The sequence below is a fragment of the Macrobrachium nipponense genome, chromosome 23 (assembly GCF_015104395.2).
Source record: "Macrobrachium nipponense isolate FS-2020 chromosome 23, ASM1510439v2, whole genome shotgun sequence".
In the NCBI taxonomy this organism is placed as follows: Eukaryota; Metazoa; Arthropoda; class Malacostraca; order Decapoda; family Palaemonidae; genus Macrobrachium; species Macrobrachium nipponense.
Window position 1 is genome coordinate 69,931,264 of NC_061090.1, and position 26,569 is coordinate 69,957,832.

At 44.2% G+C, this 26,569-nt stretch overlaps 1 protein-coding gene across 1 annotated transcript; it reads left to right on the plus strand.

Annotated features, from left to right (window-relative positions):
• Window positions 1-297: 297 nt before the first annotated feature.
• Window positions 298-26,033, plus strand: LOC135201560 (protein cornichon homolog 4-like). Its single transcript, XM_064230571.1, has 5 exons — window positions 298-573; window positions 2,638-2,706; window positions 9,172-9,284; window positions 23,045-23,185; window positions 23,510-26,033. Exons 1-5 carry the CDS (start codon window positions 457-459, stop codon window positions 23,577-23,579), a joined length of 510 nt encoding a protein of 169 aa, XP_064086641.1. The 5' UTR covers window positions 298-456; the 3' UTR covers window positions 23,580-26,033.
• Window positions 26,034-26,569: the final 536 nt, after the last annotated feature.

A 26,569-nucleotide genomic window follows, 5' to 3' on the forward strand; every position in this document is an offset into this window, starting at 1 on the left:
CGTTAGTCATTCAAATAAAGGTGCTGAACATATCCATCGGAATTATCCACAGATTACCGTGCATGAGTTTACCTTTGGAGTGTTTTCCTGACATTTGATAATCTTATCAATTGGGCTTAGGTATCAAAATTATTCTCGTCGGTTTCTAAATGTAAATTTTCGTTCCTCATTATCCTGGATATCCAAAATTGATTTTGCTCTACTGAGCGCAAACCGCTTATCTTGAGCGGTGTTTTAGATGTTCCTTATCTCGTGTTAGTTAGTATTACTGCATTTCGCTGTTATCTCTTCTACGGCAGGAAATAAAAATGACATGTACATGATGATTTTCGATCACATTTAGATATTAGCTACGACCTAAACTACGACCTACACGGCAAAGGGAGAATATAAACAAGAAAAACTCTTGGTCGCTAAGCACCGCAAGATAAGCTCGTCACAACAACAACACCAACCATGGAAGATACACCATCGCCGACGGCACCAGCCCAGGAATCCCCTTCGCTAGACACTGCTGTCTACGTATTTTCTCTCTTTGACACGGGAGCCCTGCTATTCCTACTGGTCTACTATGTATCCTTTCATTGTTGTTGTGTGTGTTGCAGGTAATGTGTGGTGAACGATCTTATCTGCGAGCGTAGGGCTGGCTTGGATAGTCAGGCGGCGGTGTATTTACCACATTTAAACAAAAAACGTAAAAAGTGAACGACCATATTTGAAGGCTGTATGGCGTTGCCTAAGCAGCATATAATTATACCCGACAAAATGCAATGAGCCAAATAGTCCTTAAGCTACCTATAACACGGCGTCGTAGCTAAGCCTTACATACCGGTAATGGTTTTGTAGGTTGAACGGTGTCCATCAATATTCGAGTCTACAGTTTGAACATTAACTATTCCAGTTATGATAATGACTCTCAGGTTGTTGGTTACCTAATATTGTTACTACTAAGTGAAAGAGTAAAGCTTATGCTACAGCTTATGTTATGAAGTATCATTTAGCTGGGTAGCCTACAAGGTAATAGGCTAGTAGGCTATGGTAACTCATGGTACCAATAAGTTGCGATAGATTTTAGCGTGTATTTCTTATATCACATATTAAGGAGACTTTGGATCAAAACAATTTCATGAAAAGCAGATATTAGAGTAAAGGAAAAAATATCAAATGTTTTACCAAAGAGAGATTTATAGATTTGAGGCACACCTGCCAAGCACTAGGGTAACTGACGCCATTCAGCACTGAAGCGGAAACTGACAGTGAAAAGTAATGGAAGGTGTAACAAGGAAAACCTCACAGTTGCATTATGAATCATTTGCTATAAGAGGGACGACAGTAGGAATGGAGGAAAGAATTTCAATGGAGGTACAGTAAAAGGAATGAAACCAGTTGCAGCTAGAGGTTGGAGAAGCACTGCAAAGAACCTTAGGTGATGCCTACATTGCACTGCATGAGGTGCATTGACAGCGTTACACCTCTACTGGGGTTTTACCAAACAGGATATTTTGCAAGCAGCCTATCAGGCATACATCAATTATGCAGTTTTGGACATTTAAGCTAGTGGTAATGCAAACCACCACTTTTAATTTTTCTTTGATCACTAAAGCTAACTTGCGTTTTTTTCTACAACTACTTTTATATTTCTTCTACCCTACATTTGGCATGTATGCCTAAAATCTATAAATCAATCAATCAATTCTACCCCTACAGCAACTTATGATTTTTCTACCCCACAGCAACAAGTCAGAGGTACCATCATAAGAATCCATGATTTTGGCCCGGGGGAAACTTTAACTAGCAAATTGCACCAACCGGAGTGGTGAAATTTTCTCTTAAGTATAGGAGAAACTTTTCTCTAAATTATAGGAGAAACAGAGTGAAAATGTATGGTTTATATGCGATAAATCACTAACATGACCAAAAAACTACATGATAAGCATGAAAATGTGTCCCGTAACCCTTGGTAAAAAACTGTGGTCCTGGTACTTAAGAGGGATAAGTTCTAACCTAACCAAGGATACCGCCACCTCACACCTGCCAGGGTTACCCCTATTAACCTTACATTCATTCTACATACTACTTACCTTAGGCATGAGAGTTTGATGGCTGTTGTTCGTAAGTAGCAGGAATCTAGTAGATTGTGCTCTTTCAAAGGCAGAATGGTCATTCAGTTTGGCAGCTTCATGCAGAGAAAAATGTTACTATTTAGTTGCAGAATTTGACTTGAAACTTCTCCCGTCCAGGGGCACCTCAGTATTTGATGGGTATTTTTCTAGTTTTGTTTATTTCCTTCTAGCTCAATTTTTTCCACATATGGTATACTTTCTTTTAGCTTTTCATAGAATAAAAATTTTCCAGCTTTCATTTTTCTACACTTCAGATGGCTGATGTAGTTCAGCTCACTTCTTTCTCCTCCAAAATCCTGATAAAATAATAGAAAATTAATTAGAAATATATTTCAATAAAACTGCAATTGAAACTTCCCCATCTGTGTCTGTGATATAAGTTTTTAAGGTATACTGGCTTTCAGTTTGAACAAGATTACCAGAAATATTGTTGTCTATTTCTTTAATTTTTCTATTTTATGCATATGTCTCAACTATTGTTTAATTTTTTTTTAAATTCCTTAACACAGTTTAGGTTATTACGTTGTCGGACTTGGAGTGCGATTACTTGAATGCACAACAATGTTGTTACAGATTAAACATTGTGAGTATAACAGTATTTTTTTCCGATACGTATACAAACCCTCGGTCTTTTAACAATTGGAATGTAACTTAGCGGCAGCTGGAACCGGTTGTAAGCTTCAAACAAGGGGGTTCGGTAGTTAACTGCTTGTCCGGCAGTCGGCGGTCCGTGCGACTGAGAGGAGAGGAGTCACTTTGCTTTCAGCCGCGCTGGGTGATAGACGTGTTGTTCGCCGCTCTGCCTGCTTCGTTGTATGCTTGGTTCTTTCCTTCATTTGGTGAAGAAATTACTTTCTCTATTACTAGTGTGCTTGTGTCAATATAACGTGAGTACCTAGTTATTTTTTTATTATTGTGTTATTCTCGTGAATATGGATTCCCGAGAGCTGGAGAGACCCCCTCACCCCCCCATCAGCCGCAGATTGTGCCCTGGTGTGGAGGGCCGTAAGTATGGGGCCTTTCAATCTATGTATGAGGTTCATCCTCATGAATTATGCGCTCGGTGCCGAGGGAGTGAATGCGCTGAGCCTTGTGATTTATGTGTTGTGTGGTCGGAGGAGCATTGGGGCCGTTATGAAGGGAGGGAGAAACCACGTAAGCCGGCCAAGGAGTCATTGGAGGGTTCTCCGGTTACTCCCTTGGTTACGGACATGTCTTTTTCTTTTCTCCCTCCATCTCAGCTCCCATGTATGGCTCCTTCCCCTTCGGGGGTGGTTTCTCGCTCCTTCTCTTCACTTGATCAGTCGAGTGTAGAGGAGGGAACAAGGTACCCCGGCGTACAGTTGTATTCTGGGTCTTCAGTTTGCTCGGGGGTGGGAATTGTCCCCCCCCCCCCCCCCCCCCCCCCCCCCCCCCCCCCCCCCCCCCCCCCACTAACCTGACTCTTTCTTCTTCAGGTTTGCATGCCACGGGGGACGATCTTGGTCGGGTCTGGTACTCGCTGGGCCTCCAGGGGACACAGAGTGTTCAGGGACTGCTGGGTCATCTTGCAAGGGGGGCCGCAGGTGACCGTGCAGCCAAGACCCAGGCAACTGAGTTCGCTCGGTGCCAGGATCCAGGCACGGAGCAGAAGACTGGTGGGAGTCGCCCAGGTGACTCCCACCAGGCCAGCGATCGCTCACGTGGCGAGCCGCCGGTACCCAGGGTTGACGCGACAGTCCTAGACCGGCCGCGGGCCGAGGCGAGGAAGTGGTCCCCTCGGTCGCCTGGACCAGCGCTCCTCACAATCCGCCACGAGGCACTACGAACCTGGCACGGTCCTAGGACCGACCAGATCGTATGCGCAAGTGGCAGGAGGAGACCAGGAGGGGTCTGTTGTGGTTCCTCCTGTGGAAGGAGGAGGGTCTCGGGAGGCGTTCTCGCTGGACGGTCCGTCTCCGCAAGACGCAGTCACTCCTGAGATCCAGAGGTCGTTCGCTGAGGTATTGCACTGATTCGTCAGCACAACGACCTCGGTGAAGGATCGCCGCTCCCACCTTCCAAGCCTACATCGGGTTTGGAGTCGTTCTGGGGACCCAAAAAGGAACCCAGGACGACGGTGGGTCTGCCGCGATCAGCCTTGGCCGACAGTGTGCTGGGCCAGGTGGACGCTCTTGTCTCCGGACAGGAGGGTTCGCTTCGATCCAGCAGGTCGTCCAAGCTCCTTCCCCCACCTCTACCGCAACAGAGGCGATTCTACGTGCCATCGGAGGACCCTCTGCCGCCCAAGCAGGTTAACCCGGAGCTAGCTAGGCTAACTCCGGGGGTGTCTCTTCAGCACCTGCTGTCAGAGAACCTCTGGTTCTCGCAGCAAGAGGCACTTGCGTTGGAATCGACTGCCATGGCAGCATTCCAAGCAGTCTCCTGGATAGACCTGTGGTCCCTCACAGTGTCTAAAGTCGCAGCCTCTTCGGGAAACATCACTCCTTAAAGGGGACCCGGCTTTCGTGAGACTGTGCCAGTCTGGAGGTAGGGCCATCTCCTACCTGGCCCACCAGGATGGCCAACCTGGTTCTGAGGTGTAGGGACGCTGTCCTCACTCGAGTAACCAGGGCGCGAAGCAGTCTCAAAGGCGGCTGGCCAGCCTCAAGCTACTGCGGCTAAACCCAAGAGTTTAGCTAGCGCTTCCTCTGCAGCTAAGACGATTGCTTCATCGAAGCCGAGAGGAAAGACTCTGCCTTCGACTTCAACTGTAAGGAGCGACCGTAACCAGCCCTCCTTTTCTCGAGGAGGAGCCGGGAAGAAGTCAAAGAGAGGAGGGAAACGTTAGGGATGGCATTCCCCCTCACCTGCTGCCGGAAGTGGGGGGTGCCTGGCAAGCCATTGGGCAATGTGGCAGCGCTACGGAGCGGAGACCTGGATAATAAACTTCCTTCGGGAGGAATATTTACTACCCTTTGAGTCTCGGCCACCCCTCACCTCCAACCTGGTCCATCTACAGACGTACGTTCCTGGTTCGGCCAAGGACGTGGCGCTTCGGCAGGAAGTAGAAGCCATGCTGAGCAAACGAGCTGTGGAGATCGTATGGGATCAGTCACCGGGCTTCTACAGTCAACTTTTCCTGGTGGAGAAGTCCTCGGGGGGCTGGCGCCCGGTAATAGATCTCTCTCCCTTGAACCGATTCGTTCGCCAGACTCTGTTCACGATGGAAACGACACGGTCGGTGCTCGATTCCATCAGGGAGAATGACTTCATGCTTTCTGTGGACCTGAAGGATGCATATTTCCAAATACCCATCCATCAATCCTCCAGGAAGTACCTCCGCTTCATCCTCGATGGGACGGTGTACCAGTTCAGGTGTTCACGCGAGTCTTCACTCTGGTGTTGGCTTGGGCCCACTCGGTAGGGATATGTCTTCTGAGGTATCTCAACGATTGGTTGGTCCTGGCTCCCGCTCGCAGTTGCTACAGAACAGGGATCGACTCCTCGAATTCTGCGGCGATCTCGGGATCGTAGTGAATCTCGAGAAGTCAGATCTTGAGCCCAAGCAGAGGATGAAGTACCTGGGTATGCTGATCGATACGGTAGCAGGGCGAAACGTCCCCGCAGACTCGCGGATCAGCAGGTTCAGGGAGGCAGCCAGACAGTTCCTGTCCCTATAGGAGCAGCCAGCTCAGCAGTGGCAGGTCGTGATCGGTCACCTGTCGTCTCTCGAGAAGTTAGTCCCTCACGGGTGTCTTCACCTGCGGTCTCTCCAGTGGAGACTAAAGGAGAGTTGGTCACAGGCAACAGACCCACCGTACTTCCCCGTGTCTCTCACTGAGGAGGCGAGGCAGGACCTAGCCTGGTGGCTGGATGACAGGAACCTCGTAAGAGGAGTGCCTCTTCACACAACCCCCCCCCCCCCCCCCCTCCCGGGATGTTGCTGTTTTCAGACGCGTCGACCGAGGGATGGGCCGCACACCTGGAGGAGTTGCTGGCTGCAGGTGTGTAGGATCATCATGACAAGCACCTTTACATCAACGTCCTGGAGCTCAAGGCAGCGTTCCTCGCTCTCCAAGAATTCCAGGACCGTCTGATGGGACACTCAGTGGTGTTGATGAGCGACAACACCACAGTAGTGGCGTACGTCAACAAGCAGGGGGGCCTAGTGTCCCTCCCGTTGCATCAGTTGACGTTGCAGGTGCACGAGTGGGCCGTGGCACACTCAGTAGAGCTGTCAGCACGCTACATTCCAGGCAAGAGGAATGTAGTAGCTGACAAGCTCAGCCGTTGGAATCAGGTGATAGGAACCGAGTGGTCCCTTCACCCAGACGTGGCAGAAAGGCTCTTCAACCTGTGGGGGCGTCCAGTCGTGGATCTGTTCGCCACCCGGCACAACAGGAAACTTCATGTTTTCTACTCCATTGTGCCAGATCCGTGGGACAACCTCTTCGTCTATGCCTTCCCCCCATTCTGTCTGATTCGCAAAGTGATCAGCAGGGTGTTGGTCACCGCGAATCTTCGGATGATTCTGGTGGCGCGCCCAAAATGGCCTCAGGCCGTTTAGTATCCGGACCTGCTGGCTCTCCTCGCCGAAGCACCGAGAGAGATTCCCCCTTGGCACAACCTCCTGTGCCAGCCACATGTAGAGCAGTTCCACCGGTCGGTTCGGTCCTTGTGTCTTCACGGCTGGCTGTTATCCACCATCTCTTGCGAGCGAGAGGCTTTTCTCATCAGGCAGCAACAGAGATGGCTGGGCACCTCAGACAGTCCTCTGCAGCTATATACCAGGGAAAGTGGGCCGTCTTCTGTGGTTGGTGTCGTAGATGGGGTCTCTCCTCTCAGAGCCACTTTTCAGCGGGTAGCGGATTTCCTCTTCTTCCTTCGCCGAGTTTTTCTTCCTTCGCCGAGAAAAGCTCCTCTCAGTCTCTGCAATTAAAGGCTACAGAGCCGCCCTGGCCCTAGTCCTTAAACTGCGGGGAGTGGATATCTCCTCTTCCTTCAAGATCTCCCTCCTTATGAAGAGCTTCGAGAGGTCTTGCCCACCCAGGGAACTCAGGAGTTTGACTTGAAGACCCTTCAAGCCCTTCTGAGAGTCCTCAGACAGGGATCTGACCCTCAAGACCCTCTTCTTGCTGGCCCTGGCATCGGCGAAGAGAATAGGGGAACTTCATGGTCTTTCCTTCAATGTTAACATTCCAGGGGATGGGGATCTGTGACGCTCGACTTCGTCCCGGACTCAGAATCCTTCAGTCCCTGATGACCGGTTCGAGTCATTCACGATCCCCTCCCTGAAGGACTTCACCGATAATGATGCGGATGAGATGCTGCTTTGTCCTGTGAGTGCGCTACGGTGCTATCTGATGAGAACTTGACACTTCAGGCTTGAGTGTCGACGCCTCTTCGTTAGCACCGGGGTTACCAAGAAAGAGGTATCCAAGAACACTTTCTTTCTGGCTGCGTGAGGTAATCTGGAGGGTGTACGATGCCGATAGTAATGACAACACCCATACCCTTCATCCGAGAGCCCACAAAGTCAGAGGTATTGGTCCAACACTTTTGCGTTCCGCAAGAACTTCTCTGTGGCACAGGTTCTGAAGGCAGGGGTTTGGGCCAACCAGACCACCTTTACTTCCTTCTACCTTTGGAATATTGCCCACAGGTCCTTGGGCACCTTTTCCTTGGGACCCGTGGTGGCTTCTCAACAAGTTGTGTAGCTTACCCAGCACCCGAGCGGACAGAACAGCATCGCATCCTTGTGTGACTGCATGAATGAATGAGTGAAAGAGAATGACTGGCTTCTCTTCCTCCTCTTTTTCTCCCCCTCTACCTGTGGGCAGAGGGCCGCGGTCGTCACTACGCTGGACAGGAAGTAGATGCAGGTAAGCTACTCGACCGAGCTCCAGCTATCCCTTTCAGTAGGAATAGGTGCTTTTATCCACCACTCCCCTTCAAGGGGGGGAAGTGGAAGCCAACAAGAGACAAACCCATAACTTCATTTTTGCTCTTGAAGTAGGAACTAGTTCTTGCTTGCTTTTTATAAGAGGTACGCTTGCCTCCCTCTTATAAATTTGGTCCAGAGGTCTAGCCACTGATCCCCTGTGGTGCACACCCCAATCAGCTGGGCAGAGGCTAGGATCCCTCCCTCTGCTCTTACGACCAGGGAGGGAACCAAGGTCGGACGAACACCAGTCTCATAAGACTCGGATTCCAACCACCAATAAGTGAGTCTTCCTATTGTTAAAGGACCGAGGGTTTGTATACGTATCGGAACAAATCATAATGTCGAAAATTGTATTTTTCCTAACTATACAAACCTGAGGTCTTTTACACAGTCCCACCTCATGCCACCCCTCACTCTGTTTTTTTCCTGGGCCTAAAGCAAAGTGACTCCTCTCCTCTCAGTCGCGCGGACCGCCGACTGCCGGACAAGCAGTTAACTACCGAACCCCCTTGTTCGAAGCTTACGACCGGTTCCAGCTGCCGCTGATTACATTCCTATTGTTAAAGGACCTCAGGTCTGTATAGTTAGGAAAAATGCAATTTTCGACAAATTGTGATTTTTGCAAATTTTAACAGTAGATAGTCCCAGACTTATGCCAGGTTTCATTAGTAACGAGCACCTGTCAGTTGATGTGGACACAAATTGATGTGTATTAGCACCTTAAATTTGTATCATTCACAGATATTTGTATGTTAGATTTTATGCTACGTTTACACATTTTAATAGCTTCCTCATTTTTTAGACAAGATTTAATTTGCAAGTGCAGATAAATACAGTAGACAGATCATATGTAGGTCTGCGACAGTCAGTCATTTTTTTCTTGAAGCTATTTACATTTGGTTCATCATAATATGGTATTTGACAAGAATTCCTATATACATACATATATTATACTTGTCAGTATTTAGCTGCAAATTTTTAGCAATAACCTTCAGCAGGAGTGAATTATGACAGCCACTGAAAATTACTCATGTTCAAAAGAACTCAAAAAAAGTACCATTGGTGTATTTGTTTAGTCCAGCTAGTTATATTAGGATTACTAAAATATATTTAATTTTGGACATTTTTTTTTTTTTTTTCCAGTGGGTGATCCCTAAGCTTGCTGCTCACCTCCTCCTGTCTGCAGTATTCTTGCTTACTGGTCATTACTACCTATTCCTTGCTTCCATACCTTTGGCAGTTTACATCATTAGGGAGTAAGTATTGTTCTAAATTTTTTAATTTAATGTACCTCCTAAACAAGAGTTAAGTTTGCAAAGTTTCGAAGAGGAGGGAAAAACATTAAGTGTAATGTGAAAAGAAATGTATAACAGTTAATATAAAATGGGGTTTGGTAAAAAGTTAAAAGCCTTGAAAAAATTTCAGGTTTTCAAGGATTCACTTTTCTTAGTATTCACTTTGAGAATATTATTTGAGATGAATCTTATCTACTGTTAAAGTTAGCTATATCTCTGTGCCAATTAGGCGTGTCGGCATTCAAACAAAAAACTGAATGGCTGCCCAGATGACTGTCTAGTTTACCTGTACTCCACCAGGTGTGTTCCAAATGTTTTAGCTCTTTTCAGAATTCTCCTTGCCGCCATTGCAGAGGCGATTATTGGTATTCTATGAAGTTTGGCTCTTTTACACCTGTTTACGGTACTGTAATTTCATTTTCCTAGGATATCTTCCACCGGAAGCAAAACCAACAACATCAGGCCATGTAAGAATGATTTTGGTGTAACCAGGATGCTGAAATTGGAAGTTGATTAACAATGGTTTGTACTTGCAAGGGTAAAGTGTGATCTTGGAACTACTAGATGTGAAGAATGTAAGGAATTGTTCTGAGAAATTTATGCCTGAATATGTCAGATATAGGAATGACAGGTAAACCTAATAGATTGCAAAAGCAATTAGTTAGGTCAGGACTTAAACCTGTCAGTTCTATCCTACTTAGTGTCCCTTCATCTGCAGCTATCCCTACTTAGACAAGGCATTTTGGTAGCATTAGTATTGACTTCCTTTGTAGCTCCACTCCGCCTTCTGTTCCCCATTCGGTTCAGGGAAAACGTAATAAGAAGTTAAAACATTACATTAAATCTATTTTTAGTTCTAATACAAGTTGAACCAAGTTCGTGATGTGAACATTGCAAATCCCTCCATAGTGTGCCCTCTTTTTCGCGTTCCCTATTAAAAGTAAAGTGTTGGGGCCCTCGTCTGTACGTAGCCCGAGCCTAGGACTGCCCTGTGACAGTTGGTAATGTCCGCTGCCAGGGAACCGGGTCGGTTCTCGGGACAATGGGGTTCTGTGCCCTCCAGTAGGCGCATTCTGCCGTCATCAACACCTAGTTTGAGGTGTTAGCATGCATAGGTTTAATAATATCTATATAATATAGGTATAGACATTTTATTGAGATGATAATGTAACTGAATCTGAAGCGAGTTTTACACATTTAGATATGTTGACTCAGTCGACTATGTATATCTCTCATGTTTTGGTTATTCTAAATTTTCGTCTGCTAGCATATTCCTCTTTCTTCGTAATGCTTGTGTTCGTTCTTTGCCTGCTTTCTCTTCGGCTATCGGCAAATCTCTTACTACTGCCTCGATTAATGTTTCTCTTTCAAGTCTACACTGTCTGTAGTATCTAAAGTTCTCTCCAAGTTAGATATTATTCTAGCTTCAGAGCTTTCTAATGAAGTTCTACATAGGAATACTTTCAAGTATGTACGTTCGGTTTCGGACAAGGCAGGAGAGTAGTTGTAACTACTCTCCCACCGCCTCCCAATCTTTTCCACGTTCTGGCACCTTGTTTTCTTTCCCTCAGTCGACTCATGTGGACCTAGCCAAGTCCTGAGTCACTTAAACTGCCCTCTTTTCATTGAGTCGTGTTGGATGCAATACAGAACTCAGCGTCACCTCTTATTGACAAGTGTCACTTTCTGTCGCCAAGGGTTGCGGAGAATGAGCAATCCTTTAAGCTCTTGTTTACCTCCTGTCTGCAGCTGTCTCCTCCTGTCGCCCGCTGGCGGAAGAAGAGTTTGAAATGGAGTTGGAGGAACTCGTTCAGGCTGGGCAGCATTTGTTGCAACATACGCTTTGCTGTATCCTCATTTTCTTGAGGAAAGAGGCCACATAGAGAATGTGTCTTGCTTGTCTTAGCATATTTCGTTGCCCTCTAAATATTGGAGAAGAGAGCCAACGCTTTTGTAACTTCTCGTCCTCGGACACACAAATCACCCTTTAGGTCTGCCTTGGCTTGTCGTCTTGTCTTTTAAAGTCGCGGAGAGCTGAAGACCGCCTCTTGCAGTACAAACGCTTATTGGTCCTTTAACCGTCTTTAGTAGGAGGTTCGCTTTCTTTCTCTTTCCTGTGGGGAAATGAACTCGAGACTAACAGACATGCTGATGGAGTTTCAGTCTAGCTTGTAGAGTTGTTACCTTTTACTTAGCTACATTGTCTCATCTCTGCAACTGCTTAGAGAGGTGGAGGCGCCAACCTAGCGAGTTTGTGAAGCCAGCTTTAGGGTTTGTCACCAGCGGGAATTTTAGCTAGGAAGACAAGTAGTAACTCATTTCTGATGCTGCAGGGTAATGTCCTCATGCTTATACTCACTCGGTTTGGAAGAGGTGAGAACACTCGCTTCCTGTCTGATTTTGCAGCTCTATTGGTTGTCTTGTTTTATACCTTTCGAGGATAAGTGCAGACTCAGGTTCTGGGATATGGACAGTTGCAACCTCCTAACATGCATGAAGAGACTTGGGACCAGTAGCTTACATCATGGAGACAGTGAAGGGCAGTTGTGATTCTTTTTTGGTTGTCCTCCACTGGTTTAATCTCCCTCTTATAGCTTCCTTTGTCCTCAGCAGAAATCTCTCGTCAGTCTTTTTAGTAGGAGATTGTACATAGAGGAAATGATGGTCCATGGGTAATTCTTTGACGAGCTCCATAAGTAATTGGAGATATTCTTGGACGTTTGGAGACTGAATAACAGGAAGTGTCTGCTCACATACTTTTTGGTTTTCTAGCATGGTTTTAGTGCCTTTCCAAAGAATGGTCAGACTTGGGGTAGACATGCAGAATGTATTCCACTTACCAATACATCCACAGTTATGCAAGTTCCTTCAAGATGTTTTTACAAGAAGGTATTGCTGTTCTGTGCACTTTGTTTGGGTTAGTGTGCAGCCATCTATAAGTTTAGTCAGGGACTTGTTGCCCATTGGTAGATGGTGTCGACTTTAGGAGCAAGACACTTCTACTGAATCTGTGATTCAAGTTGGCCAATTCTGTCAACAGTATTCCAAAAGCCAAGGACCTGCTGCTTCTTTTGACCCAATTTCTAGGCATTATATTTTTAATTCTCTATATCCCCATTCTTGTCTAGTGATGTGGGGATGATAATTATGCATGCTTGTCGGTCAAAGATGAATAGGCACGTGCTGCTTGAACAATTTTAGGCCTGAAGGAAACTTCCTATATGGTAAGGGCTTTTCCTTATAAGGAAACATGGCCTCACTGGGGATTTTTTCAGGTAATCATGCTCAATTAATGTACAGTTTCAGCATAAGGATTACAACTTACAAATAACGTTCATTAAATTTGTAAGTAATCCAGAACCATCTTTGGCTGCAGGACTGTAGGAGGGACTGTGTAACCAAGAATTGTCTAAAGTCCAGGTTTTGGTCTTTTCCCTATGTCATGCAACACAAACAGAGTTTAACTAGTGTCATTACACTTTCATGCAACATAAAATGGTCAACAATACACCTGGTAAAACTTTCTAGATGTCAGGGCAGTGGAAAGACATCAAGATGCTTAGCAGGTTTATCTCCGGTCAGAAACAGTCTTTGTGGGAAGTTTGCTGCTTTGAGTGAAATGAAACAACATATTGGTTGATCATTCATTCTTTGGAAGGACAGTGTTTTGGCAATTGGGGGGCCTTTACATCCATAAGTTTGGCACTTGGTGTGGGATTTAAGGAGCACTCATTTAAGACTTACTAGCATGTAGATGAACAAGGACACCCAAATGATTACTACTTTTGATGGCCCTCAGGCTTGAGCAGTAGATGTTTCCTTAAATTTGGCCTAATTCAAACTCATAGGCCTGCCCCTTGTATCTACTCTGAATATTATTGAGCAATTTCAAGTTCAAGAATTGCTTAGCGTCTCCTGTAGAGCCCTTGTACCCTCAGAGCAAATGATTCTCAGAATTTCCAATGCTCACGGTAGATGTCTCATTCTTCCATTAAGAGGAAATCAATGCTACTACACAATTCCATACACTTCCATTAACTTAGGCATCTCCTTAACTGCTTGGAGATGTTAGAATGTCCCCTCCCAATAATAAGATTTTCAAGTTATCATAGGATCTGTCCTTAATTGAAAACTGTCGTGGCCTGGGGTCAAAAGCAGATGCCTTTGCCAATGGTTAAGCTTGAAGGCAAAATTAACTTTTTGTTTTGCGGTTTTCGAAATCTAGAATGTATTTGTGAAGGTTAAGCCTGGAAGAGGCAAAGTTAACCTTTTGTGTTGTGATTTTTAGAATAGGTTAGTCCATGAGAACTAGCTCCATATCTTCTACCTTTATTGAAAGTAAACATTCATCATGTGAGCTGCAGTTGTAACTTCATTTAGTGTTAAGTTAATTTGTCGCTCCAGAATAGGTTTGATGTGGCGCAGTAGAAGTACAATGCGGTTTTTACCCACTCACTACCTTAAGTATACAGAATTGTGTTTGAAAACAGTAAAGCCCTTAATCCACTACTAGTAGTGGTAGTCTTTTCCTGAACCGAAAAAAAGAGCAATTCTTTAGGCTCTTTTGTTTAAATCCAGTTTTAATATTTTAGGAAGCGTGAAGGTACAAATTTTGTATTGAAGCGTGCCTTTATGTCGTAAAGGTATTTATTTTAAGTGACTGTTTTTATAGGGCTTTTGGACCCAGGCACAGGGGTCCCTCATACCGCTTGCGTTTCATTCTGGCTGAATCGAAGCAGTTTTCTCCGCAAGGCTACTCTTTGCTGCATATGTAAGAGAGTCTTGCTCCCTGAATGGAATCCAACTTCTGGTGACAGTAAAATCCACCAAGGATTCCAGATCAGCTGAGAATGTTTTGAGTTTCATGCAAGAAACCTTTAGCTCGAATGGCAGATTTTTGTCTAGCTGCACTACCCACCATCCTCTTCTTAATGTGGGGATCAGCTAACTTTAACAGTAGATAAGATTCATCTCCAATAATACCAGCCCACAACTTAGTGGGCTGTCGAGAATTATGATGAGCTAAAACATTCGAAACACACTTGGTGGAGAACAGGTAAACTAGACAGTCATCCGGGCAACCATTCAATTTTTTTGTTTGAATGCCAACTCGCCTAATTGGCACAGAGATATAGCGAACTTTAAAAGTAGGTAAGTATCCAAGTAATAAATTTTATTATGAAAATTTATATTCTTCAAAATTTTGTCCAAGAGAAAATATTCTTCACAATGTTGCCCAACAAGCACTGATTTTAAGGTTGTAGTTCAGCAATAACTTTCACAAACACTTGAGAGAAATAATTGTAAAAAACTGTATGCCAAAGTTTCGGTGTACAATTTTCATTCAAGTATTCATTGTTATATATCACTTACACAAAGTCATATCCTGGTACTCTCTTTCAGTCCCCAATTTTGTGTGTACAATTTTCATTTGCACTTTGGGATTTATCGCTTAAAATCATATCCTGGAACTCTTCTTTCAGTTCTAGACAGCTGAAATTTCTTTTTCTGGGCTCAGCTCGTGTCGCTGCGCGAAATATCCTTTAATCTATTATTTCTAAGGTAAATGTACTAACACATACCAGAGAATAAATAAAATAAAGAAAAGGTCAGTACAACTGACTCGCTCACCCTCCAAGAGGGTGTCGGTATGAACACTATGGCGAGTGAGACCACTACCACGAACCGCTTGCCAATAGAAATCTCCCACTACAAAATCCCCACAAGCGGGGAGCCGACCCACAGAGTGGGCAGCAACTACTACTACTCCATCCCATGCTGCCGATCGCTGCGCCTCTGGTGGCCATCCTTTTCAGTTAGCGCACTTAGTATACACGTGCCCTTTTTTGCTCTGTGTTTTTGTGCCCTTTTTATTGGATTTATTCATCATGGAGCGTACAGCCATTGCAGCAGCTAAGTAAGTAATCAGTAGTTTATTGCTATTTGGTTTTTTTCCGGCCTTGAGTCAGTATTTGCCGTTTTTTAGGTATAAATACGAGCTCTAGGTCGGAAGCATGGCAGCATGGTTCTGCCTCGTGGCGGGTTCGTTCTTGGTCTCCCATACCCAGAACCTTCCCTTATTTTATTACGCTCTGTTATTTTTATCCTGTTTATATTAAGGGTACAGCCTACGGGGTTTATTTCATGCATGCATGTCTTTTTCACCTTGCGTAGGCATCTTCTATCCAGACCCTAGCCACAGCTCTCTGTATCGGCCCCGGCTAGCTTTGAGTGGTAGACTTTCTTTCGGGTTAGTCGTACACTCCTGGATTTTTTCTCCTACTGTTTTATTTTCTTTCTTTACGTTTAGTGATTTTGTTTATTAGGTATTATATTTTATGTTAGTGTTCGGCGTCTGGCGTCACCTAGCCTAGGTTATGTCCCCTTGGGTCCCATGTGTTTCCGCTCTTCAGTTCGGTTGCTTCCCTATAGCATCTCGCTGATCAGTCGGTTGGGTATCCTAGGTTTTATTGTTTCATGGTATATCTTGTTACCGCTCCGTGGTCACTACGTGATCACGGAGCAGCCAGACGCCTGTCCAGTCATCTCCCTCCTCCCGCTCTTCCATAGGGCCGGGGGGAGGGTTAGTCTGCCCACGCTCGCTCCACATACCCGAGCCTGCCTCCCTCTCCCCCTTGGCGGAGGGAGTAGGGGGACGGGACAGACCCAGACTGGCGTCGACCTCTCCAGCTGCTCGGTACGCTCGGATGACTAAGAGGGGGGGGGACTGGCCTTTCCCCCCCCTCCGTCGTTACTCCGTCGCTCCGTTGCTAGCTCGAGTCTGTTTGCCCTCTCGCCCTTTCCCACCTTACTGGGGCTCTTTATCTACCGGAGCTCCGGCATCCACGTGGAAAGGTGCTAGTTCACCCTGACGGGCGGACTGCGGCATACAGTTGGTCTCTGCTAACCACTCCGTCGCGCTTATATCGCGACACGCTCCGCCACGCACCGGATTTAGTCCGGTACGTCCCATGTTTATAGGTTTAAGATTAGTATTTAATTTAAACTATTAAGTTTAATTTAAGCTACATTAAACCACCCCCTCCTTTGCCTGCTCACACCGGATCTCTCCGTGGTTATAGCCTATTCAGGCGGTAAGGGAGGGGTTATGCCCGAAATTTTTTCGCGCTCCAGCATGCAGCGGAGTTCTTTTAACCATTAGCCTGTAAGTGATACCTTTACGATGCTCATGTATCTTTTCACTTACAGACCACCAACTGTGAGCATCCGGGATGTAATGCCACGCTCCAGGACCCCTGTGGGCATGAAGTCTGCCGGTCCCATGCTCCATGCGCGACTCCGCACGGGAACCTCCAAGTCTGGTTTCACGAGACCTGCACCATTTGCTATGATCTGGTGAGCCAGCTCTTAGACGGGGTAAGTATTTCCATCTCCGTTAGACATTGCTACATGAGTATAGTTCTTAAGTTTAATTTTTATTCTTTCTTAAACTTAAGCTAATTTTACATGGGATTTCGCATCCCCTATAAACTTTAAGTTAACCTTTTACTTAAGTTTTAGTTTTAAGTTTAGTCTTAAAAACTAACAAGTACCCTCTCTTCCAGGCTCCGGCCGTGAGGGACACCGCACTGGCAACCCTGCGGGCCTGGGTCGGCGGTTTGGGAAAAACGCCGCCAAGGTATGCCCTACATTCTCGAGAAGAAGTTGGCGGTCCTGATCTTCCCCGGCGGCAAGTCAACGGGCTACGTCGACCCAGCAGAGGCGGCCCCGACTATTGCGCTCATCCAGCAACAGCTCGCCGCCTCGTTGACTGAGCCAGGCCAGGACATCTCGTCGGAAGTCGCGACGTTAGATTTAAACATTGAACTGATGGTAGGTGTTGACGACCTGTTGGTCGAGGTGAGTACGTTGGACGCCCAAGGGCTGCCCTTGGGTGCCACTGGATCTTCTACTCCTGCAAACTCTCCAGCTTTCTTCCAAGGCTTTACAGGAGCCGAACTTTATACTTCTCCTGATGCTTCTGTTAGACCTAAGGTCAAAGGGCAAGCGGTGGTAAAAACCTTGACTAAGACGTCGTCGTCGTCTAAAAAGACGTCGTCGGCGTCATCATCATCTCGCAAGCCTCCGGCTACAAACCCCGGAGCAGAGAGGTCTAAAGCTTCTGGGTCCGGCTCCAAATCCTCAAGGAGTAGATCCTCTAGGGAGAAATCTCACACTCCAGCGGAGTCAACTGTTCCACTTCCTTTGGTCCCTGTTCAGAGCTACCCTTCCACCTCCGCAGCAGCTCTGGCTTTGGATCCCAACGCTGGCCTGTTGCAACAAATGGGCGATCTGGTTGGGAATCTAAAGAACAGTATGGAACACATTGTTCTCCCGGTTGTCTGATAGGATCAACTCCCAGGACAACATTATCGCCGGACTAAGCCAAGCTCCGCTAGCTACTCCCCCATCTTTCGGCACAGGGATAGCTCAGTTGCCACCATATGACTCTCTGCCTCCGTTCAGCATGAACAATCCCTGGAGAGTGGCGTCATACGCCCCCTTCCAGGACGGGCTTATTTCTATCCCGGAATGTGGAACTCGAAGGATTGAGGACTTCGAGTTCTACCGAAGATCTCCAACCTCCGTTCATCGGCTACGCCAGGCTTACCGCTTCTGCTATGACACGAGATGATAAGGTCCCTAAAGAGACGGTCCTCTATTCACGTGACCAGGCTCAAAGAGAATGGCTCAGGTGTTTAGAGGACATGGACTGTTCAAACACGAAAATACAGCCGTTTAAGAGTCCATTTACAATCTTTACAATGGAAGAGGGTACTCCGCTCCCTTTCTTGACAAAGATTGCTACGGTCACTATCCCAGCAGCCCAGAAGGGGGATTCGTTACCGCAGCTAAAGGAAGCGGACCCTACATCTCCTTTACTTCCCTCAACCGGAGATTTGTGGGAAGACCTGCCCAACACTTTTTCTGCGGGCAAACTCAAACCAGACTGTGCTATGGAGCAGTTTGGTGAGAAGCTGCCTAGACTTCCAGATAGCCTCATTCAGGCAGAATTTGATGCCAAGTCTAGGCTGGCCAGGTCTATCAATACCATGGCCATGACTGAGGTGGCTACCATTTCTTATGGTTCCGAGCCACTCTTCAAGCTAATCACCAAATCACTGACTCAAACGGTGCAGTCTAACATGTTCGAGTTCGCCACAGCCAGAACAAACTGTCGGAAGCATGTCCTCCAAGAAGCAACTATTCGGCATGAACCGAATAAGTTGCTTTCATCAAACATCTGGGGAGCAGACCTCTTCCCAGATGCAATGGTAAAGGAGGTCCAGGCAGAGGCTACGAGGCTTAACCAAAGCCTTAAAGATCGTTGGGGTCTCACGGCAAAGAGACGCCAAGATCAAGCTGTCAGAGGTAAGGCTCAGAAGAAACCCAGACGTTTCCAGCCTTACCAGAAGAAACAGCAACGGTTTGCCCAGCCTGTTCCGGCTGTTCCTTTGGTGCAGACAGCCCAACCCTCTACCTCCAAGGTTCAATCGCAGCCTATTTACGTGATTTCTCCCCAGCCTCAACCCTCCACCTCTTACGCTGTCTCCCCAGCCTTCAATCAAGTCTTCGAGGGCCAGGCCTTTCAGAAGTATGACCGCTCGGGTAGGGGAGGCAGAGGTAAGCGATCCTTTCGTCAGAGAGGATCTGGAGGGTCCCTTAATAGAGGAAAACACTTCAGGGGAGGCCGCGGAGGCTTCCAACACCAATGAGGACTTCCAGGTAGGAGGGAGGCTGTTTCACTTCCGCCACCGGTGGAGCTTCAGCAAATGGGCACAAAGCATTGTGTCGAAAGGCCTGGGTTGGAGTTGGGTGGCGAATCCGCCCCCACCCAGGCCTTTCCGCCAACTTCCATCCAAAGAATTGACGGAGTATGCGGAGGACCTCCTTCAGAAAGGAGCAATAGCGAGAGTCAACAGATTAAAGTTTCAAGGGCGCTTGTTCAGCGTTCCAAAGAAAGGCTCACAAAAAAGAAGGGTAATCTTAGACTTGTCCCGCTTAAACTTGGCCATTCGCTGCGACAAGTTCAAGATGCTCACCATCTCGCAGGTGCGGACCTTACTTCCCCGTGGGGCCGTCACCACCTCTATCGATCTTACAGACGCATACTATCATATCCCTATTGCAAGACACTTCCGCCCGTATCTGGGCTTCAAGATAGGAGACCAGACATTCTCCTTCAAGGTAGTTCCCTTCGGTCTCAACGTAGCACCCAGGGTGTTCACGAAGTTGGCGGAAGTGGTAGTTCAACAACTAAGATCGCAAGGGATTATGGTAGTAGCGTATCTCGACGATTGGCTAATCTGGGCTCCAACAGTCGAGGAATGCCACAAAGCAACACTGAAAGTAATCCAGTTCCTGGAATATCTAGGCTTCAAGATAAACAGGACCAAATCAAGACTCACTCCAGAGTCAAACTTTCAGTGGCTGGGCATTCAATGGAATCTATCCTCCCATACTCTGTCGATTCCATCAGCCAAGAGGAAAGAAATAGCGAAGTCAGTAAAGCAATTTCTAGGACACAAACTTGCTTCAAGGAGAACCCAGGAAAGGATCCTGGGTTCACTCCAGTTTGCATCAGTGACAAACATCTTGATGAAAGCCAAACTGAAAGATCTAACCAGAATCTGGCGCTCACGAGCAAATGTCAGGTCCAGGGACAAATTATCCTCAGTCCCTCAGATTCTACGGAATCGTCTACGCCCTTGGTCAAAAATCAAGAACTTGTCAATATCAGTACCCCTTCAGTTTCCTCCTCCGGGGATTACTATCCACACAGACGCTTCGTTAAGCGGTTGGGGAGGATATTCGCAGTTCAAGAAGGTTCAAGGAACCTGGTCACCCCAGTTCCGTCAGCTTCACATAAACGTACTGGAGGCAATGGCGGTGTTCTTGACTCTAAAAGGTTACGTCCGCCAAAGAACTCCCACATAAAGCTAGTCTTAGACAGCGCAGTGGTAGTCCATTGTATAAACAGGGGAGGCTCCAAATCACGTCATCTAAATCATGTCATGGTAGCCATCTTCTCCCTGGCGGACAAGTTCAGTTGGCACCTCTCCTCCACCCATATAGCTGGAGTGAGAAACGTCATAGCAGATGCTCTATCCCGATCAGTTCCTCTGGAGTCGGAATGGTCACTGGACAACAGTTCGTTCCAGTGGATTCTTCAGAGAGTTCCAGGTCTACAAGTGGATCTCTTCGCATCCCAAGCGAACCACAAACTCCCATGTTATGTGGCCCCCAACCTGGACCCTCTGGCCTATGCCACGGACGCCCTGGCCCTAGACTGGAACAACTGGGAGAAGATTTATGTCTTCCCTCCAGTGAATCTTCTCCTGAAGGTACTGAACAAACTCAGGACGTTCAAGGGTCAAGTGGCTCTAGTAGCCCCAGACTGGCCGAAGAGCAATTGGTACCCTCTGATTCTGGAACTGGGTCTTCGTCCTCTTCGAATTCCCAATCCCAGGCTCTCCCAGTCAGTGCAAACGAAGACTGTGTTCGCTTCCTCAGGAATTCTCAAAACCCTAACTTTATGGATTTCATGAAGTTTGCAGCTAAAAGAGATGCGAATATTGATCCTCAAAATATTCTCTTCTTGGAATCTGATAAAAGAGATTCAACTTTGAGACAGTATGATGCTGCAGTCAAAAAGTTAGCAACCTTCCTGAGAGAATCAGATATTAGAATCATGACAATCAATTCAGCTATATCCTTTTTCAGATCTTTATTTGAAAAAGGCTTAGCAGCTAGCACCATTACGACAAACAAGTCAGCCTTGAAAAGATTTTTCAATTTGGTTTCGGCATAGACTTGACAGACTCCTACTTCTCGTCTATTCCCAAGGCTTGTGCTAGACTTAGACCTTCTGTAAGGCCTACGTCAGTATCATGGTTCTTAAATGATGTTCTAAAGCTGGCTTCAGAAACTAATAATGACACATGTTCATTTATAATGCTCTTAAGAAAAACTCTATTTTTATTAAGCTTGGCCTCAGGAGCTAGAATTTCAGAACTGTCGGCATTATCCAGGGATCCGGATCATGTTCAATTTCTTCCCACAGGGGAAGTGCTACTTTCTCCGGAACGTAGTTTTATAGCAAAGAATGAAGATCCTTTGATGAGGTGGGAACCATGGAAGGTTGTACCCCTTCCACAAGATATCTCTCTTTGCCCAGTATCGACCTTACGAGCCTTTCTGTCCCGGACCTCCTCATCCTCATCGGGTCCTCTCTTTAAGAAGAGAGAAAGGTGGTACTTTATCTATTAAAGGCATCAGGCAACAGATCCTGTACTTTATTAAGCAAGCCAATCCTGACTCCTTCCCTAAAGTACATGATGTCAGGGCAGTAGCCACCTCAATTAACTATTTCCAACATATGAATTTCGATGAGTTGAAAAAATATACTGGATGGAAATCGCCGACAGTATTTAAGCGTCATTACTTAAAGTCCTTGGAAGCTCTGAAATTTTCAGCAGTTGCGGCGGGTAACATAGTTTCCCCCGACTCTGCTTAATCTTTAGTAGAAGATCCAGTCCTCCTTTCTACCTATCTCACCCAACAGTTTGTCTATACCTGCCAGGTTCATCTACGTTTACCTTGAGTCTTAGCTGCTCTTATGATGGTATAGTGGGTGTCCCTTATTTTTTTGCTAGGGTCACTCACAATTGATTGTATATAAAGATCTCTTTGATGTGATCCCCTTATTTTTATGCTAGGGGACACATCGTATTTACAATGGTTACGGGTTTTGTATATTAAGTCATATACATTCCCTTTTTATGTTATTATTGAAGTTTGTTCTGTTCAAGTTATTGTTATAATTGCTTCGAGTTCTTTGTACATAATATCTATACACAGATACTGATTTCAACATATATTCCATGTAAGCCCTGTATATATGTTAAATTTAAGTTAATTTAAAAAATATTATTAGCATTAAGTTAAAATTAAGTAATATTTCTATTTTGTATCATTGTGTATATGTATATTTATTAGCAATTATATTCCTTTATTTTATGTTATTTTTTATTTGAGACCCTTTTGTTTATTTGATTTTATTCTTTACAATCTTGTGCTATTTCTCTGGTACGATTTCGCGCAGCGACACGAGCTGAGCCCAGAAAAGGGATTTTGACGTAAGGAAAAATCTATTTCTGGGCGATTGGCTCGTGTCGCCAGCGAAATCCCGCCCTACCCATCCCATCGCTCAAGATTGTCTGCTAACTTCAGGATGGCCACCAGAGGCGCAGCGATCGGCAGCATGGGATGGAGTAGTAGTAGTTGCTGCCCACTCTGTGGGTCGGCTCCCCGCTTGTGGGGATTTTGTAGTGGGAGATTTCTATTGGCAAGCGGTTCGTGGTAGTGGTCTCACTCGCCATAGTGTTCATACCGACACCCTCTTGGAGGGTGAGCGAGTCAGTTGTACTGACCTTTTCTTTATTTTATTTATTCTCTGGTATGTGTTAGTACATTTACCTTAGAAATAATAGATTAAAGGATATTTCGCTGGCGACACGAGCCAATCGCCCAGAAATAGATTTTTCCTTACGTCAAAATCCCTTGATTATCCATAATTTCTTGTAGTCTTTAAGCATGAGACCTTAATAATTATTTCCATTTTTTTTTTTTTTTTTTTTTTACATTAGTACTACTTACTTGAACACGTGCTGTTTTGGAAATATGTTGTATTACCTTACAAAGAAAAACCCATTTTTTAGGTATGTAAAAGTCCCCAAAGGAAATTTTGGAGTGTACGACCCAACCGAGATTCACCGGATGGGTCAGCTCAAAGCACACATGCGTGATGCAGTGATTGGTCTTGCTTATTATTTGGTCTTTTTCTTTATCTACCTTTATTGGTAAGTATTGAAAGACTGTGTATTTTATTAATAATGCCTTTTCTAGAGATTTATAGTTTACATTAATTTCAGTATTCAGTTAATAAATTTCAACCCTCTTAAGCTCTATGTGAAGGTATAAGGGTTTAGAACATTCACTGCTGTCAACTCTTCACCTTGTACTTGTACTTCTGTGCTACTTTAGTCTGGTAATTTTAACCACTAAATATTCTTATTAATTGTGAATGCTGTAAGCATTAAAGTTATAAGATTTTTTATTGTATTCTTGATAGAAAATACCTCTGAAATCAGAAGTATTGTTAACTTTCTAATTTCTCCACACAGTTTCCTTACTCATCTTCTCCGATCAAATCCCATTCCGAAGCCAGACTTTGCAGACGATACTGGGTTTTAGGTCACAAGCAGAGGTTGTGAATGGTTATCTGTCACATTCATCAGTCCCTTTTCCTCTATGAAAGAGGAGACAAAGCATAATAGTGGGATGATAGTTTTCGAACAAGCATTCCAGCCCCACAAGGCTATAGGTCTTTCTAGTTACGGCTTAGCTCGTTTTTGATTTTGCAGAAATGCTGACCCTAGTCAGTGTATGATTCAGTGCAGTGAAATATAGTAGTACTTTTAATATTTTGATGATATTTAGGGATACAATTTTAACTCTTGCTGAAATAAAGTGAAGCATGTATCTTTTACAGACTTTAGAGCAAAGTTTTTCCATTTTATATGGAATTCTAGAGGGTTAAATACTGAAGCTTTTATGTAAAAGAACAATTCATGAAATAAACACATAGTTTCCCTTGGAAAAACTGTTCAGTATTTCTGTAAATTAGTGTTTAGTCTTGCATGGTCTAGTCTGCTTGAAACATTCATTGCTTTCTGTATCATTTTAATGAGAAACATTGTATGTTCATTTGCATTACTGTATCCTCATTCATTTTTATGAATTCTGATTTCCTTCTCAGTAAAGTGTTGGTTATTTCACACAATGCAGAATCAGGTGATAAACTATTGCTTTTACTTTTGATGGCAGTGGGAATTTTAAGATACACAGTAGATTTAATTCAGTTTTCATTTTAATTTAAGCAGTATCTTTATTTAACAATGTTTTGCAAAACTATTTTGTGTGATACCAACAGGCTGACCTTACATGAATTTGTCACAATTTATATTTTATATATATATATACATATATATATGTATAATATACATATAAAGCTAAGACAATCTTTGAAGGACTTTGCTTGTTGTCCTGTCCAGATTTTCACTTGCTTTCTTTGTTTTGCTTCAATAGTAATACTGCTCGTCCCTTTTTTTCTTTTTCTTTTAATCCTGAGGAATATACTGCTAATATTGTTAAGTAAATGCCATTTTTCTTCCTGTACTTTAAGGAGAAATACATGCTATCTTTCTTCATTTACTTCTTAAGAAAATTTTAAAATTCATATCCTAAAGTGTCACCTTTATCTTTACACCTAAGAACATACCATCTCCTTTTGTTTACTAAATAGTGTTGCCAAGATATAGAGTGAAACAAAATGTTTACCTCAGTAACATGAAAAATGTAGGTTATGTAGTTCGTAATGCTTTGGTGATAAGTAGGCTTATTTTTATTATGGTACACAAGTGAAATGCAGGTTGTGTACCAATTTACTGTAAGAAAATCATTGAAAAGAACTAAATAGACCAGGTAAAAAAAAATTAAATCTTATGAGGGATATTTTCAAGGTTTGTTGTTGGTGTTCATGTGTTATGTTTGTCAGTTTCGTGTAGACTAGTGTACTAAGTTTTTGCTCTGCATTTATAAAACAAGAAACATCTTTTTTATTCTCTTGACTACTTTCATTTGTGAGTCATTAGTTGCAGGAGTAAGCCAAGTATGAGAAATCTAATAAATCTTCGCAAGCCAAGTCTGAGAAATCCAATAATTTGGCCCGAAGACTCCATAATTAAGCAGTAAGGTCTACCAGTTGTAGTTTTCCTCAAATGTGCTAATGGGCACAATGTGACAAATGCACACTTTATTATAGTAACACTCTTACCTGAAGTCTTTTTACATTTTTGTTAGCATAATTTTCTTGTCTTGAATGTCATTTTATATTTGATTCAGAATTAAAAAGCAGTGGTATGTATCTTTGCTGTTCAAACTGTTAATCTTTTTATTTTCCACTTCTTGGGCAACTCATATTAATACCTGTGACGAATTGCACAATTTTATCTACCTAGTAACATCTACAAATTTTCTGCTAAACGAGCATTTACTCTTCTGTAAACTACTATGTTTGAAGCTTTGTTACTCAAGACTAACAAAGTTTATAAATGCTCATAATACTGCCACCTTATGCGAATCCCTCTGAAATGTATTATTTTGTAAGAACTAAACAATGGTCTAAGCATTCTATGTCACTAAGGCTGAATTGCCCTTTGTAGTGTGTTTTCATGAGGCAAATAAGGTGCATGTTGCAGCTGCATATCCCTATGTTTTGTTTCTCCCTGTTGACTTCTAATACCCTATTAAATGTGTGTAGTTAATCTGAAAAAATTAGTAATGCAAGGTATTTGAAAATGATACAAATATTTTTACTTCCATGTACTGTACGTAGTTTGTTTTACTGTTACTCATAGATTTTTAAACAGGTTATGAAGTAAAGTATAGAATAATGTTATTTTTGCATTAAGGAATTCAGAATAAACTAGCTCATTAGGGATAGTACTATGTATCTTCAGGGAAGTAGTCATGTCTTGTCCACAATTAATTGTTTACCTCAGATACTGTATTGAAAATTATTACAACCCTTTGTTTGTTTAAAGAAAGTAATAAATGTGTAAACTATTAATAAAGAATTAAACAGGTTATGGGACTCTTCGTAAGGACTTTACATTTTGAGGATCTCGTTAACCATTCAGTTACTATATAGGAGACAATTGCATAGGCCGACTCTTTGATTTGTGGTTGGAACCTTTTTAAACAAGTGAAAAATGTTGTCATTAAAGATCTTGAGCAGTTTTGAGCAGTTATTTTCAGCCACAAACTTGACACACAAGTTGTTAACAGACTTTCGAAGAGTGGCTGCAGGCAGGTAAAATGTTTGTCATTGACAGTAAACAAGCATAGTGTCTATCCATCATTTGCAAAATCTTTAGTGGTATGGGCGATATCTACACTTTCTGCTGGACAGTAGTAGTGTATGCACATGACTTTTCAGATCTGGTAACACTACAAAGACGACTCGCTTATTGACTTTGGAAGTGAGCACATCCATTGGACAAAGTATACACACCCTTATATAACAGCTTCTATCTTACTAGTCATTAACTAGTGTTGATGCCTCAGGTCTATGCCTATACAATATCTGCCAATTTACAGGGTGACCATAACTGGTGTTCCTG